The 21,309-nt window shown below is 41.1% G+C and overlaps 1 protein-coding gene across 2 annotated transcripts in view; it reads left to right on the forward strand.

Moving 5' to 3' along the window:
• EPSTI1 (epithelial stromal interaction 1) overlaps positions 1 to 21,309 on the forward strand; it is a 102,444-nt gene that overhangs the window by 587 nt on the left and 80,548 nt on the right. For both annotated transcript variants that reach the window (XM_068526487.1, XM_068526488.1), the window contains exons 2-3: positions 14,837 to 14,895; positions 17,607 to 17,690. In XM_068526487.1, coding sequence (XP_068382588.1) covers positions 14,837 to 14,895; positions 17,607 to 17,690 — 143 coding nt within the window. The remainder of the gene's footprint in view (positions 1 to 14,836; positions 14,896 to 17,606; positions 17,691 to 21,309) is intronic.

Below are 21,309 nucleotides of genomic sequence, written 5' to 3' on the forward strand. Positions count from 1 at the left end.
AGGGTAAGGGTGAAGAGGGAATGTGTTATGGAGTAGAAATGCAAATGCTGCCTCTAGGAGCCTGCATTCCAGCAAAACTCCCGGATAAAGTAGCATCTTAGGACCAGAGGACTGAGCCGGAGACGAAGTGAGTGGGTGCAGTGTTTCTTGCCGCGGGTGTTGATAAGTGCTCTACCCAGGAACAGGTAGGTAGCCTTTATTCCTGGTCTTTGGTTCAGGGACTACAGTTACTATCCTGGAAATATTTATTATGAAAAGTGTCAGTGATCCTTTCCCACCAATGGAATGAGATGCTTTAACCCAACAGTAGGGTTTGTGAAGACATGACTGCTTTTGAAGTGCTGCTTCTGTGAACTGGAACTTTCCAGATGGTTTCATTTTCAGTTCCCCCTTTTCATCAACTTCTAGTTACATGAAAGACAAACGTTGGTTTCTAAGGAACAGTATATAACCTTATGCCCAATAAACAGATTTTCTTTCATCCCTTAACTTTTGAAAGAATTCATATAAGTACCAGGCTTTTTAATATTATTCAGCTTTGGGTTGCCCTTAGGTGGGGTGGGTGATCTGGGTGATTTCAATTAGAGATTGCTGCGTTTCTTTCCTACTCAGAATGTGGGGGGTGGGGCGGGGGGCGGGGCGGGGCGGGGCGGAGCGGAATTCCCCAGCGGTCCAGTGGTTAGGACTCAGCGCGCTCACTACTAGGGCGGGTTCAAGTTTGATCCCTGGTGGGGAACTAAGATCCTGCAAGCCGAGCGGTGCGGCCCGAAGAAAAAGGGGGGGATATCTGGTCATAATGGAAGTCCTTTAATTCTGAGTAATCTACATCTCTGTAAGCTGTAGCATTTGATGTAACAGAGGTCACGGATGTATGGTTTCACGTTGATGATAAATACCCTCTATGCGCCTTTTTTTCTATTTTAAAGATCTACTTAGACATAATCATTTAATTGCAAGCTCATAGCATCTCATAAACATTAGCAGTTGCATCTGTCTGTTTTCTTATTTGTAAATTAATTGTAAATTACCCCAGAATCTTGCTGGACTAAATTACTCAGAAAGGGGCAGTTTTCTAATTAATTTTCCAGGCCTCAGTATCTGATGACCTCACTACATTTTGTGATTTCTAATTTGCCAGTAGACCATTAGAGAATACATGGGTGAGTTCAGTTGTGTTTCACAGAACTCATTATTTTCATGTGAACCAGTTGCAATAAGCAGAACATTATAAGATACATTTCCTTTTAGGTATATAACAAGTAAGATCCTGTATGGACCACTCTGAATTCTTCTTACATCTCCATTAGTCACTTATATCTACTGTTTATTCTTGCTTGTCTCCTTTAATGGAAGCAGGAAACCAAGGAAAATTGTTGAATGGCAAATAACATCTCAGTAAAATTGACCAAAAAATGCCGTTAAGATTTGATTTATTTTCTTGGAGAGAAATTAGAAGCATTTTCTGATAGAAAATTAAGAAAAAGGAAGGATAGAGTTAAGTGCTTAATTGTGAAACTTCACTTGTTCACTTGCAATATGAGCTTATTTATATGATAAAGTGTTGAACTTTGACCTTGTTCTGTGTGCATCCTTCCATTTATTCATTAGGGAAGCCCCAACGTGGGAAAAGGAGCAGGAGCTTTGATGCCAGGCAGACTTGGGTTCAAGTTCTGATTCTGCCATTACTTACTCTCTGAACTTCAACTACCTTATGTCTCAGTGTCCTCATTAGGTGAAGTGAGATAATACCAACCTCTCAGGGTCTGTGTATGTGTGTGTCTGTGTATGCATGAAATAATTTCATGCCTGGCAGAAAGCAAGTATCCAGTAAATGTTGGGTGCTGATAGCCTTGAATTCATTTAACAAATGTTTATTGACCAAGTACTGTGCTGTCACCCTGAAGTGTTTATGCCTTGTAAAAACACACTGATTTAAAACGCTGACTTACATATAAATATAAAGAGACTTTAAGGCAAGTTGTTAGAATGATTCCTGAGGACCTCTAATAGACTCTAAGGCAAGGCTGAGCCCTTAACTATATTTGGATTTAAGTAAAGTGTTTACTAATAAATATTGGGTTTCCTAATTATTTTCAGTTCGTGATTTTATCTTGTCCTTAAATAATGTAAGCTATTTATACAGATTTAAAGAGAAAAAAAGTTCACACAAACTTCTAATCCAAAGTAATCCTTTACCCTTCCCCCAAACTCTAGATAAATGTAAGACTAAGGCATGGGTTTTTCTGGAAGGGAATTTTACCTCATTTTACCCAATTCTGGGCAAAAGGCTCTTGCCTATGATAGTAATACAGGCAAGGTTCACTTTGTTCAGATACTTGTGTATAACCGTACCTAGAGGTGGTCCTTTAGCTTGATGCTGTTTGAAGGAAATATAAAGATATTCTGAAAATGAACCCATAATGTGGAATTTTACTATACAATTAACTTTAACATAATTTGTATACAAACTCAGTTTACCTTAAACATATTTGTGGCCAACCTTATAGCAAAAACTGTAGAGACTTAAAGATGAGCAATAATAACGGCAAGCACTTATGTATTTAACTTATGTTTGTTAAAGTGCATTACATATGTTAACTCTTTTTTTAAAATTTATTTATTATTTATTTTTGGCTGTATTGGGTCTTTGTTGCCATGCACGGGCTTCCTCTAGTTGCGGTGAGCGGGGGCTGCTCTTTGTTGCGGTGCACGGGCTTCTCATTGCGGTGGCTTCTCTTGTTGCGGAGCGTGGACTTCAGTAGTTGCAGCATGTGGGCTCAGTAGTTGTGGCTCGCGGGCTCTAGAGCGCAGGCTCAGTAGTTGTGGCGCAGGGGCTTAGTTGCTCTGCGGCATGTGGGATCTTCCCAGACCAGGGCTTGAACCCGTGTCCTCTGCACTGGCAGGCGGATTCTTAACCACTGTGCCACCAGGGAAGCCCCAAACATATGTTAACTCTTTGAATCTTCACAACAACCCTATAAAAAGAGAGGGTTTCTAGCTCTGGATATTTAATTAGAAATACAGGAAAAAATAACTACTCAACAAAAGACAAGCCCTTGTGTAGCTTACAGTCTAATGATGGGGCAGACAGATAATTACATGAGTAACTCTTTATATGCACTGTGAAGGAAAGCCAGGGCCTGAGCTAGTCTTGGGAACAGGAAAAGTGTTCCCAAGAGGTGATGTTTGAACTGTGATCTATAGGATAATTAGGAGTTGTGTTTTTTTTTGTTTTTTGTTTTGCTTTTTTCTGACAAATATGTTGTTGCAACACCAATTATCTATAATTCAATTCAGTCCTGACACTACTCACAGCTGCTGCAGATGCCACAAGTTAAGGGCTCAGTCCCACAAGCCTGCTCCCACTTTAGGAGTAAGCCACAAGGGGGGCCCCAGTCTCCCCACGTCTCTGACTACAAATTTGGGGGTTCCCATGACCTCCCCCCGTGCCCAGGTTTGATAATTCACTAGAATGATTCCCAGAACTCATGGAAACCACTATACTTACAATTACAGTTTTATTATAAAGGATACAGCCCTGGAACAGCCAACTGGAAGATATGGGGAGGGGGGTTGCACAGAGTTTCCATACCCTTTCTGGGTGGGTCACCCTCCTAGCACCTGGATGTCTTCACTAATTTGGAAGCTCCCCAACCCTCATTGTTTGAGGATTTTTATTTAGGCTTCATCACGTAGGCATAATTGATTAAATTGTTGGCCCTTGGTGATTGAACTCAATCACCAGCCCCTCTCCCCTTCCCAGAGCTGGGGGAGAGGTGGACCTGAAAGTTCTAACCCTCTAATCACATGGTTGTTTTTTATGGCAAACAGCTCCCATCCCGAAGCTATCTAGAGCCCCCACCAGGAATCATCTCTTTAGCATATAATTGACATTCTCTCTCTTTTTTTTTTTTTTTGGCTGTGTTGGGTCTTCGTTGCTGCGTGCTGGCTTTCTCTAGTTGCGGTGAGAGGGGGCTACTCTTCGTTGCCATGCGCGGGCTTCTCATTGCGGTGGCTTCTCTTGTTGTGGAGCACGGGCTCTAGGCGCGGGAGCTTCAGTAGTTGTGGCACGCGGGCTCAGTAGTTGTGGCTCGAGGGCTGTAGAGCGCAGGCTCAGTAGTTGTGGTGCACGGGCTTAGCTGCTCAGCGGCATGTGGAATCTTCCCGAACCAGGGCTCAAACCCGTGTCCCCTGCATTGGCAGGTGGATTCTTAACCACTGCGCCACTGGGGAAGTCCTGACATTCTTATAACTTAGAATTCCGAGGATTTTAAGGAGCTCTGAGCCAGGAGCCAGGGACAATGATTGAATACTTAAACTTTATTATACCACGGTAGTTTAAATAGCCTCTATGACGGCCAGGGAAGCTTGCTATTCAGATCTTCAAAAGACTTTACTGTGGGGAGCACAGTTCAACTGCCAGCTCTAGTTGCCATCCTTTTGAATCCATTGTATCCTTTGCTCTGAGAGCACACTTACTCTGCACTCTTCCCACCAGTGTCTGAGCATTCCAGGTGGGACTCCTTTATGGGGCAACTTTTGCCAGAAGACTCCCCATTGACCTATCCAAGATTTTCTCAGAACCGTATACCAGTCTGAGGCTCTTCCTACTCAATCCTCCCTCTCTCCTTTCACAGGTGTCAGACCTGCTCATGTTCTTAAGGCTTTCCCTGCCTACTGCTGCTTGCTTACCTTTTATCCTTCACAGGCCTTCCTCCCAGTAAATCTCTTGCTTGTCTAATCTCATCTTGATGTCTACTCCTCGGAGGGCCCAAACTGACACAGCCTTTAAGATACACCATACCCCTGACAATAGCAGCTTAGACACCACGGCTGTTGGAGTGCTTATGTCCTGGGGAAACCCACTCCTTTTCCTTATTTCCTCCCTTGGGGCTCAGGGGACATTCGCTAGTTTCCTTCCTCTAACTTCAATACTTTGCCCAGTTTGTTGTGCTCCAGGGAAGAAATTAACCCTGGTAACTGATACATTTTTTTCCCCTTCATCCTCAAACTCTCAAGGGAGAGCGAAGGGAGAATAAAGAATGGCTTGGTAAGCCCACTTATTAATGGCCAATTCCTGATTTTTCTCTCTTAAAGAACCCTGTGTTATTTTAGTATTAAACATTTCGTAAATGTAAGATGAGATATAAGATGGGATAGATGATAACATAGTCATTAAGTTATAGCATTAGTTCCATTTTTATAAACATCACTATTTAATCATTGTTGAGTATACTCTTAATCCTGATGTACAATTTATACCCAAGACAGACCATCAAAAACTTCTTAAGTTATTCTTGACTCAGCTCATTTGAATCTGAACTAGCCACATAAAATAGTCTTAAATGAAGTGCAAGTTTTTACAAACTTATGAGAGCCTACAGGAACTGCTTTCACTTTTTTTTCTTCACTGCAAATGCCCCAGATTTCTCTTCTGTCTCCTCTTATGACTGTGAGAAAATAAGCTTTTGCCTGTAGTTGTTAAATGGCATGAAAGCATCAGGCTATTACCCCTCCTTGGAGATGGAGAAATGAATAATGCCTGAGTTCCTTTTAGTGCTCTGAAATAATGGTACCTAGGAAGAGAAAAATCTATGATTGATTCTAATGAGTAATCTTCTTGATGGCTCAATATAGATAGCGATTCATTAGGGAACTATTTAACTCAATCTCCAGGCAAGGCTCGTAGGCATTCAGAAAGTTTGTAAAACAACGGACAGTATTTAACTCAATGATAATTTTATGACTCAGTGAGCTGGGTAGGTGTCTCTATGACCAGATTCTACTACCAAACTAATCAGTAGAGCTCTGCCTATTTGACTGCTTTTAGGTCTTGTGCTCTTTGGAAGCCTCTGTTTGACTGCTTTTAGGATTGAGAAATGTGACAAAGCATTGCGATACTGTGGTAGCAGAAAGGAAATTAGTTATGACCTAGAACAGTTAAACTGGGTACTCCGAGGAACTAAAACAAAAATAACACTCAATAGCTCGAGCTTTTATGTCTTGAACTTACAACCACGTGCTAGACCCTGTGCTACACGCATCATATAATTCATTTTTCTCTTCACAATAAACACTTTGCCCCATTATAGTTGAAGAAACTGAGTCTTGAGAGAGTATATGATTTCCTAATTTCTCATGGCTTTTTTTAGTCACAGAACCAGCCCTCAAACCTGAGTCTGTCTACCAAAGTCTGGATCCTGAACATGATGGAGCTGGAGGACGGAGTGACAGTGCAGCTCGTGAATTTCCCATCAGTGATCCTATTTTCACATCAAGAAAATAGAATTTCTATAGACTAAAGAGAGTGGTACTATAGAATCAGCAATGTGACATTTATTTACAGCTTTAACATGATTTGGATAGAGAAGTAGTTTGTAGTGGCAAAGTTTCTGTGGCGATCCTGTTTTCTCTGCTGCTTTTCTTCATGACAGCTTGGTTGGCTTACATTAGAACAGCTTTCTCACTGTCACTGTTTCTGAGCAACCTAAACCACATACTGCCTTCCAGAGATCTTTCAGACTTCTGATCACAGCCTAAAGTTAGCAATGCATTTGACATTCATGACCTAGTACATGTATGGGTATATGTGAGTTTATGTATAAATGAAAAAAATGTCAGAAAACAATTCTCACCCTTACTATATGTGATGGACTTTGACATTTTCTATTCTTATTCATTAAAAATAAACCCATTAAGTTGATTTCATGGCCCATTAGTGGGTTACCACCTACAGTGTGAAAAGCAAAGCATTGTTCTTTGCATGGCAGAAGAGATTGTTGGAGTGGATGGAAAGAAAAGACATTTTGGTTTGATTAGGTCAAATTTACCTTTCTGTTTATACAGGAGGGGAGAAATTATGGTCCTGTTTAGGATGAATTTCCAACTTTTCTGCACTAGATTCCACTCCTTAATATGGTATGCCTTTGAATTCTGCTAAGTCTTGGGGAGCAATCATTTTTGTTCAAATACAATATCAAAAATGAGTGGGCATTTCTCAAAAAGTCTGACACTGAAACAGTGAAACAATAAATCAACGGGATGATGAAAGCTTGAAAACACATAAAACCTATAATAATCGGTAGAAGCATAGCAGAAATGAGAAAAAAGAAACTTAGTTCAATTACACAGTAAGGTTACTTACTTCAAAGTCAGTAGAATGCTGTAAGGTTATACTATTGTTAAGGTTAATTGCATCTATGCAGAATGTATTTGAATCTGAAACAAAACCTTAACAGGAAAAAAATCATCAAAGGGAGAAGACTGCATTTGAAGGCTCTGTTCTATGTCAGAGAATCAGGCAATGATGGTTCCTTTGTTCTGCAATGTTTGTAATTCATGCCCCACCCCCACCATGAACACTTAAAAGGCAATTTATTAAAGTCCTGTAGAAAAACTAAAGACGTTTCCCATCATTAAAACTCAAGAGCTGGTATTGCTCAGTGTTTGTTTTGCTAGGGAACCAGTGAGAGCGGAAATCCTGTGCTACCTAGTCCTGTAAGAAAATCTGAACCCCTGATTTAAGAAATCTTTATTTTAAATATTTTCTCATTTAATACTCCTTGGAATATTTTTTCATGGTTGTAAAAGTAAAGTCATATCTGCTTGTTATAAAAATCTAAACATTACATTGGGAATTCCCTGGCGGTCCAGTGGTTAGGACTGAGCACTTTCACTGCCGTAGCCCAGGTTCAATTCCTGGTCGGAGAACTAAGATCCCACAAACCATGCAGCGCGGCCAAAAAACCCAAAAAACTAAACATTACAAAACTAATATAGAAAGGAAAAGTCCCCTGCAATTCAGATCCTTAGAAATAAACACTTCAAGCTGTTTGATATAAGGACCTCTTTATCTTTAAAGTGTAAGTTGTTCTTTTTGACTTTTAATCCAAGTAGAAAGACTTAGAGCCATTATGCCCTTCAATTTCTACTGCTAATAGAAGGTGACAATAATAATAAGTGTCTTATACATAATATGTTATATATAATTATTATAATAAAATAGATATCTCCAAATAGGTGTCTTAAGCATAGGTGGCTTTGTTTCTCTCCTATAAAGTAAGTCTGAAGGTAGGTAGTCTGGGGCTGATATAGTACAAATAATAGGCAATCATAATAGAACATTTGTTATTTCCTAGCCTTGTTCTAAGCACTTCGTACACTAAGAGATAGATATTTGTTATCCCCATTTTACAGGTGAAAGAATAGAAAAACTAATTTGCTCAAAGTTATAGTTAGGAAGTAACAGAATTAGGGTTCAAAGCAGTGCAGTTTGGCAATAGATTACCACTAGTGTGGTAGTTTTACAGATTGCTTCTTTCTGCTCTGCTGTTTCTGATGCATGTCTTACATATTCAAGTTGCCTCACTGACCAAGATGGTTGCTTGAGCACCAGCTTCCACTTCAACCTTCCAGGAAGGGGGGAGGGCAACAAAAAAGCTTTTCCTGTCCATCAGTCTATCTTCATTTAATGGAGCTTTCCTAGAAATCCTTCTCAATGGCTTCCCCTTATATCTCAATTTGCCAAACTTAATCACACAGTCATATTTGGCTATAAAGAAGGTTGGGGACTATAGTCTTAATGGAGCACATTGTTAACCTGAATAATATAGGAGTGCTTTTAGTAAGGAGGTGGTGAGAATGAATGGTTAGGTAGGCCAGCATCTATTCTGGTTTAGGAATTGAGGAGAGTCAAGCATAAGAGCAGAAATTAATCATATGATCAAACTGTCACTGGAACTTTGGAAATGCAAATGGGATATCTAAGGAACAAAATTTTAAATGTAGTCCACATTCCTGTTCAGAGTATTGATTTTAGAGGACTACTAAGGGTTTTCTTCTGGATAATGTTCTGTGCAATCTTTGTTTTATGCTTTGCACATCCTACAGGATTGTTTATAATAGTGAACAATTGAAACAACTGAAATGGTTAAGTGAGTGGTTATATTAATGGTGCATTGATGTTGTGAAATATTATGTAGCCATTTAATATTAAGCGTGTTACGTGCATAATTGGGAAAACCACTTATAAGTGAAAGCAGCATATAAAATTGGACTTAATATATGACTGCAACTGTGTAATATGTACAGAATATAGATTGAACTGAAATTCACCCAAATAACACTGTAATTGAGATCTCTGAGGAGTGGGGTTATGAGTGACTTTTAAATGTTTTAAAGATAATTTTCTGCATTTTCTCATGTGAGCATATGTTTATTTCAAAATCAGGATGAATTTCGTTTTTAAATATTCTATGCAGATATTTAGATATAACTACTTTATGTCTTGCATTTCTAGTTTTCTCCTTTAAGTTATAGATGACCTTGAGGAGCAATGCTTAAGACATGTAGACATATGCAGAGCTTAGCCTAATGATAATAATAATGAGAGGAATAATAATAATAGAAAATGTATAACAATTTGATAAGTGTTTTTATGCAAATGCCAATTTTCTTACCACTAAGCCATTCTTAAATATTCTCTTGTTGGAAAAGATAGTCCTCCTTGGGCCTCTTGCACTCTAGATGTCTTGCTGGGTATGCCAACATTGCATACCTGACTACTCTAACCTGGACTATTTCTTAGGGTTGTTGTGTAGCTGGGAACCTTGAGAGATGAGGTGCATTCTCCCCAGAACAAAGACCAGGCTTGCTTACTATCTGCTATAAAAATGGTGGATTCCACAATTCAGGGTTCCTCGGCTGCAATGCAAACACAGTGTGTGTGCAGCACCCATCATGTTGACTTGGAGCCAGAGAGAACAGACATAAATATGCTGGTGCCATGCCATGAGTGATGAAGTCCACATCTTCTACCAGCATCCATGAAACAGTAACAGCCTAACTATTAGGCTAACTTTAGCTTGCAAGTAGGTTCAGATCACATCCCAGAACTGACATCTCTATGTTCTGAAAATATGAATTCCGTGTAGTTACTTTTACCGAGGAAGCAATTTAATACATTTTGCAAGTATACTTACCAGTTGGTCCCCATCTCTACTTCCATCACTGGTTTTTGCCCTCATAAAGATGGTGAGTCTCTCCGATATTATATTTCATATATATTCTTTGTATCTTTAGAGTGAATCTTTCTTGCTTCTTTTTTTAATAGATGAACTTATTTTTATTTATTTATTTATTTTTTGGGGGAGATTGCGATTGACACCTATACACTATTTTTAATTTATTTAATTTATTTATTTTTGGTTGTGTTGGGTCTTCGTTGCTGTGCGGGCTTTCTCTAGTTGCAGTGAGCAGGGGCTACTCTTCGTTGCAGTGCACAGGCTTCTCTTTGCAGTGGCTTGTCTTGTTGCGGAGCACGGGCTATAGGCGCTGGGGCTTCACTAGTTTTGGCACGCGGGCTCAGTAGTTGTGGCTCTCGGGCTCTAGAACGCAGGCTCAGTAGTTGTGGCACACGGGTTTAGTTGCTCCGCGGCATGTGGGATCTTCCTGGACCAGGGCTCGAGCCCATGTCCCCTGCACTGGGAGGCAGATTCTTAACCACTGCACCACCAGGGAAGCCCTCTTGCTTCTTTTTTCATAGCTTTTATCATTTACGTGTATATGTGTTTTAAGTGAAGAAGCACAACATCTTTCAGGTCTATCTTGTATGATTGTGCCAGTTGGTAACTATACAGACTTGCCTGGCTAAGGTAGTAATTTGAAGCTGAAATACATACTAAATCATTTGCCTTAGTGTGGGGTTACTTCCACCTGGCAGAAGGGGCACTTTTTTCTAATTTGCATAAATTTACCACCTCTCACTAAGCCGTGGGCCTATGTGAGGATCCTGGGATGGCTATGTGTGTGTGTGTGTGTGTGCGTGTGCGTGTGTGTGTGTGTGTGTGTGTGTGTGTGTAACAAAGGCCCTCTGGGCATCTATTCCGCCCTCCAACAGAAGCTGTGAGTTATAGAACTCACCAGCTTCACATCAGTCTCTTGGGTGTGCAAACTATGTCTGGGGCTCTGCAGGCTTTGAGACCAAAGAGAGTTCATTAGTCCTTCCACACCAGAGATGTGGAATGCAGGATCAGGGCTGGTGTGACAGGCTTAGGGGACAAGGATGATTTACTCAGTCTGATCTTGGTATTTTTTTTTCTTAGGAATATGGTCTGTTTATAAAAGAAGTTTTGCAAACCTGAATGCCTCATAAGGTTTGATTCACGTTGGTTAAAAACAGTAAGCTTCAGAGTCCTATGTTGAAGACCATATTAAAAAAGCAATATAGAAAAACATACCTAGAATCGAAATCTCTATCCAGTGTCTTTGATTAACCAGCAATTTTCCTTTGTTTCAGTGTCACCCAAGGATAAGATTTTCTTGAACTATGAAAACCTCAAACCAATTTTTTGTAGGACAGTAGACTTTATGTGTCTACTATTCTGCTTGAAATTATCTGTTTGTCACTTAATCTCTTTCTGAATTTTTGCTCTTGAGTACATTTCTTTTTCGCTCAAACCAGTGTTGTTCCTAATTAGAAATTTAAATTACATCTGCTGCAGTTTGTACACACCAGGATATATTTATGTAATACTTTTAGCCAGCCAAGATATTTTTCATGACTCCAACATACCATTTTTTTCATAGAGTGCTTATTGATGAGACCTTATAAAAATGCGCAAGAATGTGCACAGAGAGGCAGTTGTGTAGCTCAGGAGAGACCTCACAAGGAAGAGATTTCTTAAATATATATATTTAAGAAATATATGGTACAGAAAAACACTTCTCCCTCTGTCTTAACGCTGTTCTTTATACGTTCTCCCTTAGTATATCTCATGGATGTGTGCTGTTGGAAAGTGAAAATAATCTTACAAATGGAGATATTTCATTAAATTTCAATGAGGTAATTAAGGAAACTCATTTTCAAAGATATACATTTATTTCAGTGGCTTGAATGTTGCTTCATCAGGAAATGACCAGAATACTAAATACAGGTAGGTTGGGCTTGTCTCCATCAGTAGCTTTGAGAGTCAGGCTGTTGAAAGGGATGACATGGAGGTTAAAACAGCAGAGGCCCTTGCTGTGTGTGGAAACTAATTGGCTGAAAACATGAATAAGTTATACTTGTTATTCATGTCAAGGAAAAGCTAAGAGAGAAGGGATGAATATTTGTATCTACCCAGGCATTATGCTCTGCCACAGGATATTAAAAAATAAAAAGCCGATATTTAGACTTAAGCTCCTCTTCCTATAGGAAGGAAGAGGAATAGAGGCTCCATTACTTGGCAATGCTTTCTTCTGAATATTATATTTCAGATTTGACATTTTCAGCCAATGAAATATTGCTAAGGAGGTTGCTAAGGAATTCTCTAACATAAAACATTTATTACTGGGACCACTGTCCTTGAGCCTGGGGTTATGTTTGAATGTTTTCGATTAAAAGCCTCTGATTTCAAGGCTAGATAATTCTCCCCCTTTTTTCATGGCCCTGTATTGTCTGGGAACTTGTCGGCTACACATGTTGGCCATAGATTGACCACAGTCCTATTCCTAAGGCTAAAGATTCTAGTGTGATATTGTCACACTTAAACCTAATCAGATTAGATATTGTAGAATAAAATCTTTTACAAACTGTTTTTTCTTTTCAAACCTTTCCTGATATTTTCATAAGAGAGATTCATGGAACTTGAAAAATTCTCTATGAAGCTTCTCTTAGCAAAGTGCTAGCACAGAAACCCTTTTTGCCACTTGAGATCCTATCCTTTAAGCCTCAACTTGCTATTCTTCTCTGAAATTTTCTACTCCTCTGGGGTCTCACTGACTCCCCTCCACCTTGCATCTCTGACTACTTCCATCATCCCACTTTAAGGCTTGTTTGAATATCCTTGTGGTCTGCTCTGGTGGTTTCATGAATTGTTCCTAATTAAAGTGTAAGCTCTGTTAAAGGGGTTGGTGTCTGTTTTTTTGGTATCTCCCCTCATTCCTCATAAGCCCCTAACATAACAAGTCCATAATGGGTGCTTGGCTAAGTAGATTTACTTTGTTTGGAAGTCTATCAAGAGGCCGAAGTTAAGGACAGTCATATTTTATGTTTTCTACATTGAGCTGAATACTTAGCTCCAGACACCCACCTGGTCTAAGTCAAAAGTGCTTGGTTTGAGTCTCAGCACTATTGCTTAATTAACCTCATGATCTTTGGCATATGATTTAACGTCTGTGTCTTTATCAATGTTTTATTCATCCCTCAATTCCCTTTTAGTCCAAATGTTTGAAGACAGCTTGATTGATCTACAGCACTGGTTCTCAAAGTGTGGTCCTCAGATCAAGAATATCATCATCATCTGGGAACTGTTAAAAATGCAAGTTATAGATGCCCCCCGTCCCATACCTACTGAATCAGAAACTCAACATTTTACAAGCCCTCCAAGTGATTCTGATGCATGCTAAAGGTTAAGAACAACTGATTTGCAGTGTAGTCAAATCCCTGGTATGGTGAGAAGCTCCATACCACAATGTTAACGGACATTGATGATTCTGCAGTCATTTCATGGTTGGCATTTAAATCCAGTATCTCATTTCATCTTTAAGGCTCTGAAGAACGGCTCACTTATTGCATCATACTCAAGTTTGCAGGTACTACCCACAGAACTGCAGCTCCTAAGCTTCTATAAAGTGTGGACAATTGAGGAGTGAAAAATCTTTCTGAGGGTGAACAAAGAATATGCAATGGACAGGGGATTAATTTCCAGCGGCTGCCTCCTAATTTTGTATTCATCCCATTGTACGCATGATAGGCTACACACGCAACGTCTGCTGGTATACGTTAGGTAATTGGGCATCCAGCAGCCCTGTTTGCATGCAGAAGTGGTTGCACACCTCCCATGTACAACTGTAAAATTAAAGCCCAGTTTGAAGCTGGCTGAAGGCTTACTGCTAGGAAAATGAGATAAGGAAGAAATGGCTTCTGTTAATCAGCGCTTTTGGCCTCTACTGTTCAATCTTTGCTAATTTGTCCTTTGAAATTGTATGTTCCGTGTTGGACAAAGACTTCTAAGAGTATCTGGGATTTTTTAAAAAAGACTTACATTTATAAGCTGATTTTATTTATCCATAACATTTCCCCTCACACTGTACCTACATGTACGCTGCAGTCTTGCTGTGCTATATTTTTGCTCTATGAAGTGTCCCTCAAGCACAGTTTCTACCCTCAAAAGCTCACAATATTGTAACAACTTCTTGTACCTTAGTGGTGAATATTTTTGCTTAAATGAAGTCTTCCCTGGTCCCCGCTCCCCCATCCCCCCAGAGAATTGAAGTGACTCCTTACTTCTCTGAACTCCTGATTATGCTCGACCTGTGTCCCCAGGAGAATGAGGGGCCCAGCAGACCCCTGCCTAGAAGTCAAAGCCCCAAAACACAAGACTGTGGCCATCTGGCCACTCAGATGGGTCATCAGGAGGAGGTGGCTGCATTGCAAATGGCCCCTACGCCCAGTTTGTGGGAGCAAAAAATGTGTGAGTGTTTCCTGTACTCCTGTAGTGGGTGACATGGAAGAGAATGCCAGTCATCTCAAAGGGATGTGCCCATGAGCGCCACCTGGAGGAACAGTGGATCCCTACAAAGCCAGTTTACCAAGAGCTGACCCTGAAGAAGTCACTTGTCATTCTTCATCAACTGCTTTATATTTCCATATGTGGCCGTGTGCACTTGTTTTACTTTACCAGCTAGATTGTAAGCTCCTGGAGAACGCACCTGGGTCTTAAGAGGAATATTATCTTTCCTAGTACCTATTTGATGGTGATGATCATAAATACAGTATATTATCAGAAAGAATGTATGGTGCTTTATATGCATTAATAATTTCTCATGATAATCGATTTTTTTCTCTTCATTCTAGCACAGGTGCATATACCTTGATAGTACCAAATGAAAAACGAAGAAATGAGATGCAACAGAGTATGTATATTATTTACCATTCAAAATACTTCTCATTTTCTTTCTTTGTGTTTTTAAACTATAATTTTTGTTACTTTATTCATAATTTTTTTAAAAATTGATTTTTGGTTGCATTGGGTCTTCATTGCTGCACGCGGCCTCTCTCTAGTTGCGGTGAGCGGGGGTTACGCTTTGTTGCGGTGCGTGGGCTTCTCACTGCGGTGGCTTCTCTTGTCACGGAGCACGGGCTCTAGGCACGCGGCTTCAGTAGTTGTGGCTCGCGGGCTCTAGAGTGCAGGCTCAGTAGTTGTGGCTCACGGGCTTAACTGCTTCCCGGCATTTGGGATCTTCCCAGACCAGGGCTCGAACCTGTGTCCCCTGCATTGGCAGGCGGATTCTTAACACTGCGCAACCAGGGAAGCCCAACTTTGGCAGTTTTAATTATACCTTTTAAAATTATTCTATTGTTAGTGCTTCTAAATTTGTTTCTCTGTGTTAATAGCAGAACTCATTGCACGGTTATAAATCTGAGGTTTCTGTTGGGCTTAAACAGTTTCACACCTATTGTCAATAGACCTATCAAGTTCCTGTAAAATTGGGCTCACTGCAGATATCCTTACAGGACTTGGAACACTTTTGAAAGAGACAAGTGATATATGAAATAGATTATAAAATCTGTCTCTTTGCAGATCTGTCCCATTCCTTCTTTTCTATAAATTTTTATTTATTTATTTTTATTTTTGGCTGCGTTGGGTCTTCGTTGCTGTGCGCGGGCTTTCTCTAGTTGCGGTGAGCAGGGGCTACTCTTCGTTGCGGTTCCCGGGCTTCTCATTTCCGTGGCTTCTCTTGTTGCAGAGCACGGGCTCTAGGCATGTGGGCTTCAGTAGTTGTGGCACACGGGCTCAGTAGTTGTGGCTCGCGGTCTCTAGAGCGCAGGCTCGCTGGTTGTGGCGCACGGGCTGAGTTGCTCCGTGGCATGTGGGATCTTCCCGGACCAGGGCTCGAACCCATGTCCCCTGCACTGGCAGGCGGATTCTTAACCACTGCACCACCAGGGAAGTCCCTGTCCCATTCCTTCTTAATGGAATTTTTTTTTTTAGTCTCTATGTTCCCGTAATTTTGTAACTATCAGCAGTTTTTATTTGTGACTTCACTACCCTCAGCTGTTTTTATTCGTGACTTCACTTTCCTTCTTTAGATTATAAGCTCTTTGAGGGCAGGGGCTACATCTTACATGTTTTTGTGCTCCGTGTACCTAGTGGGCATATAACATGCTTAACTGAAGTTGTACAGTAAAATAAGTGCTGCCCTTTAAAGTTACAGTATTATACCTTAGAGTTGGAAGGAGAACTAAAGTTCATTTAATTCACAAACAAGTTCTGAGGCTTGTTCAAGTCAACTGTGGGGCTAGCACTGAGATTCTGTGCTCTCCTATCTTGATCTTAATAGGAAATTTAATTTTGTAACGACCAATGGACATAAGGGCACAGCAGGAAAGCAGCTTTATAAAGGTCTCCACTGGACAGGTAGGCCCCTGGGTGGTACATCTGAGTCTGTGCAGAATATGACAATCACACCTATGCTAACACGGTGACTGTGGGCACTGCCTGCAGGTGACCAACGGAATCCCAAAGATTCTGGCATTTTACAAGTTTTTGATTTAAATAGTTAACAGGAATTTAAGCCTCAGTGCAGTCTGGATTTTTGAGATGTTGCAGAAAGTTTTTTTCCCTCTAATAATTAAAAAATATTATAAATGGAAGTTTGAAATAATCACTTCTAATGAGATTCGGGCATACGTTGGAAGAACAGAACTAGTGTCTCTGGCGCCCCCTGCTGCCAGTCAGTGTATATTTGGGGAATGAGCACTGCTCCACAGGGAGTAGGCTCAGCCTAGCGGTTCCGAGTGCCAGGAATCTGAGAGGCCTCGTTCCTCATGGTTACATTAAGCTTGGGGAATATTTAAAATAAAGTGAATACGGGCATTAGAATTTTATGGGGATTTATGTTTACTGTGTGTGAAAACTTCTTATTGACACATGAATGTTTTGCACACACTCTCTATAGGAAACTTTTAACATTAAATGATATAGGGTTTGAAAAATGCCAGAGTGGGATGAAAAACTAAACTTCTTTATTTAGTAGGAGTTCAGGTTGTTTTCAATTTTTAAAAAAATTTATTTATTTTTGGCTACGTTGGGTCTTTGTTGCTGCGCGCAGCCATCCTTTAGTTGCGGTGAGCGGGGGCTACGAGCAGGGGCTACTCTTCGTTGTGGTGCGCGGGCTTCTCATTGCAGTGGCTTCTCTTGTTGCGGAGAATGCGCTCTAGGCGCAAGGGCTCTAGGTGCGCGGGCTTCAGTAGTTGTGGCACGTGGGCTCAGTAGTCGGGGCGCACGGGCTTAGTTGCTCTGCGGCACGTGGGATCTTCCTGGACCAGGGCTCGAACCCGTGTCCCCTGCATTGGCAGGCGGATTCTTAACCCCTGCGCCACCAGGGAAGCCCCTGTTTTCAAATTTGAACCTTGTGTGCAGACTTTTGGAGAGAAAGTGCCTTAGGGTGACCCCAAGGGGTTAGGACTGGGTGGGTGGTGTCTTCCTTTCCTGGATATCTCGTCCACTCATGCTTGCATGTGGTTAATTGTCCATCTGATGGTGGTTTGTTATGCTTTCAAGGGAGCAGTTCCCTTTTCACGCTCTAATAATTGATGATTTGATATTTCTTACCTGGCTTAGTGGCTGCAAAAGAGCTGAAGGACCTGGAGAGGTGGAAGGAGCAACAAAGGACGAAGCCCATTAACCTGGCACCCATGCAGCTAGGTAAGCCAGCAAGCCAGTTGCTTGAATGCGGAAGGACAGGGCCACCCAAGGATCCTGTTAGCATCTTGCCCACATCTGTCTTTCAATGTACGTTATAGGTCATTGGACCATTGTGCTGCTTGAAATGGAATGCATTTAATGTCAAAACATGCACTTAAAGTCAAAAGTATGCAGGTATACTGTTGTTTCTGATTTTCTGCAAGTAGCAAATGGATGATGCCACAGTTATGTGGGAATAAAAGGATGGCTTAATTGCCAAATAATTTAGAGCCTCTTAGTTGATCAGCTCTGAAGAAATCTTACTTGGGCGCTGCATATGCCCTGTCATAGCTTTTACTCCCATCCTGATTAGTGCTATCACAAGCATATTAATCATGGCAGTTAACTGGTTATGGGAAAAAGAATGAATGGAGAGTCAATTCCAACACTAAGATGCGAGTGGGCTGGGGACACAGGGTGGGTATAAAGAGAACATCGCCTGTGTTTTCATTCGCAAATAGAGACTTTTGGGCCTCTGGAGCACGTGGCAGTGTGATGAATTGTCTGTGCTGCCTTTGCCTGGTGTTTGAATCATTCAACAGGGAAGCCCTCTAATGGGAATCATTCACATCTTCTCTTTTCTCTTCCAGAAGCAGCTGAGAGCTTAAAGGGCTGGACACACAGTTCCCACAGATTTAGTTCACACAAATGTGTTACGAGTCAGAGGCCACTTACTCTCACAGTGGTTTTATCTATTTATTTATTTTTTTGGCTGCACCGTGTGGCATGCGGGATCTTAGTTTCCCTACCAGGGATCGAACCCACGCCCCCTGCAGTGGAAGTGCAGAGTCTTAACCACTGGCCTGCCAGGGAAGTCCCTCATAGTAGTTGTCAAGAAGTATTTTTTCCAAGATGTAGGTAAAAATAACCTAATTTGGTAATCACTTAATGGGTGCAAGTAATAGTATTATCATCATCATCCCACTGTATTTCATGAAAGGGGTTAATCTCGTGTCACCTTTTTGCTGAATAAGCTGCATTTGAGGGGTGCAACCTGGAGACAGCTTTGTCCTTCCTAACGGGCCCCCTCACACCAGCTATGTGGGTCTACTTTTTCTTACGTTCTTTGGATGAAGTTAGATCTTTTTGGTATTTCTCAAATAATAAAGTTGTCCAGCTAATTCTAGGCATAAAAACAGTGTCATTTCAGTAATTAAGTTTAGTCCCAAATACTGGTCAAAACTCTGTTACTGACAGAGATTAAAGCTTCTTCCCTGCTCCAGCCCAGGTCTATTTTGGATAGAAAGTTGGCAAAGGAAATGGGGTGTGGCTGAATTTTTCACTATTGACTCCACTATTCCCAGATTCTGACCCCTCATGGGTCAAAGGGAGAAGGAGAAGTTAGGGTCTATAGTGCACCGATCCCAGTTTCTTCAAGTTTTGGTGTGTGTTTACTGTGCATCTCACCCCTGGGGTTCTTGGAGTTCTTCAGAGTCCCTCCTTGCCTGCCAGCCATCTCTCACCTGGATTTCCTTGATAAATATGATACTTCTTCCTGCTGGCAGTGCTTGGCTTCACCACTGGCTCTTGGTAGCTGGACTATCTTTGTAGAGCTCCACTGTACCTCTGGGTGGCCCACATGGGCAAGGCCCTTTTTTATTTTTTTGGCCATGCCATGCGGCATACAGGATCTTAGCTCCTAAACCAGGGATCGAACCCGTGCCCCCTGCAGTGGAAGTGCAGAGTCTTAACCACTGGACTGCCAGGGAAATCCCGGGCAAGTCCCTTTAAGATGACTTTAGATTGGCATTCTCTTTCATGACAACCAGATTGGGAGTGCAGGAAACACTTGTGTATCCTTACCACAAACTCTGGGAATACAGGCCGTTTGCCCTGCAGCCATCTCTTCTTTATGACCAGTCTGAGTACCCACATGAGAGCAGCCATGTGCCTTTTGGCTCTGACCTTCCTAAGCATGGGTCCACTAGGTCCCTCAGTCTCTTGGGGACACAGATTGAGCCCTTCAAGTGATTTTCATTAAACCTCTCTTACTCACATTGATGTGAAGATTCCTCCTTCCCCAAACACATACACAGAGAAGATGAAATTCACAAAGACATCTTCTCTCTGATTTCTACCTTCCTTTGACCTAGCTAACCTCTTTTATAGACTGAAGGTAGTTGCCAGTTAAGGTTCCCCAAACTGGTTTTCAGTTACCCCCTTGCAGATCCTGCCTAGGGAGCCAAGCACTTGCCTTGGGGATTTGGAGTTATTGGTGCCTACTGTCTTGGGGCCTTAACCAAAAAAAGAGCAGGAGTTCTGCTATATGGTGTACCTAGGAATGGTCAAGGGGGAAGAGGGTAGCGAGTAGAAAAGAATTCTAGAATGTTTTAAACTTTGAGATGAGTTTTAAAGAAAACCTGCAAATGCTTATACATCTTTCTCCATTTTTATTTTTTAATTTAATTTTTTAATTTTTTGGCCACGCCACGCGGCATGTGGGATCTTAGTTCCCTGATGAGGGATTGAACCTGGGCCCCCTGCAATGGAAGCATGGGGTCTTAACCACTGGACTGCCAGGAACGTCCAACTTGCTCCATTTTTAAATTCTCAACTCCTCCTCTATTCCTCTACCCTGTAAAATATTGGAATGGTTCTAGGAGATACTGAAAGTGGCTGTAACATTAGATAAAAGCCTCAATAGCCCTCACTGTTTCTTTCCTTAGGGCCAAGACCAAACAGGTATTATAGAGCTTTTGGGACTCAGAAGTCTCTGTGGTGTCTTTATCTGTTCAATTATAACAACTATGATGAATGCAAATTGTTTTACTGCATCTTCTGTCCAAGTGAATCTTTCAGAGAACTGACACTTTTAGTGACCAAATCACCGGAGAATTATTTCAAAGGAATCTTTAAAATATGCACTCCAAGCTTGCATGAACACTGAGAAATCCCTAAACAGTAATTCTTAGATGATTGTCAAACTGCAAGGATTTCTGGCCCCCAGTTATTATAGGTTTAAGAGAGAGCAGACGAACGACCTAACGTCCATATTTTTCTCTTGAATACCTAAAGAAAAGAACAATAAATAGTATGGATTGACAATCAATTTTAATTAGAGTATTCCCATTGTACTTTTAAAAACTGGGTTATAAAGACTGTATACTCGTCTCATGGCAAGACCTCTGAGGCTTTCCTGAGCTTTTGCTACTTGAATACAGGGCAATAGAGTCAGAAGAAGAAAAGCATTGGAAGCATCACTGATCATCATCTTTATTAGGTTAAGGAATGGTCATACTCTAGCAGAAAGAATGTTCTGGAATTTCCAGAGTGCTATTTCTTATTATTTAGCATGGACCTTCAGGTGTGATTTCAGTCTAAAGAAAAATTTGAATACCTACATGATTGAAAAACCTTAGTAGCATTGTCCTCTTCTTGGGGGAATATGGCCTTATCTTTCTGTCCAGCTCTTTCTCTTTTATGCAATTACTATTGTTTAATGTCTTATTTAAAAAACTGGTTATGTTACCGAACCAAATTTGGGCCTGCTCAATGCGCAGTAAAGCCAAGCTACTGACACTGGGTTGTGGTGAAGGGAAGCGCAGTGCAGTAAGGCATCATCAGCCAAGGAGCTGGGGAC

The sequence above is a fragment of the Eschrichtius robustus genome, chromosome 18 (assembly GCF_028021215.1).
Source record: "Eschrichtius robustus isolate mEscRob2 chromosome 18, mEscRob2.pri, whole genome shotgun sequence".
Taxonomy (NCBI): domain Eukaryota; kingdom Metazoa; phylum Chordata; class Mammalia; order Artiodactyla; family Eschrichtiidae; genus Eschrichtius; species Eschrichtius robustus.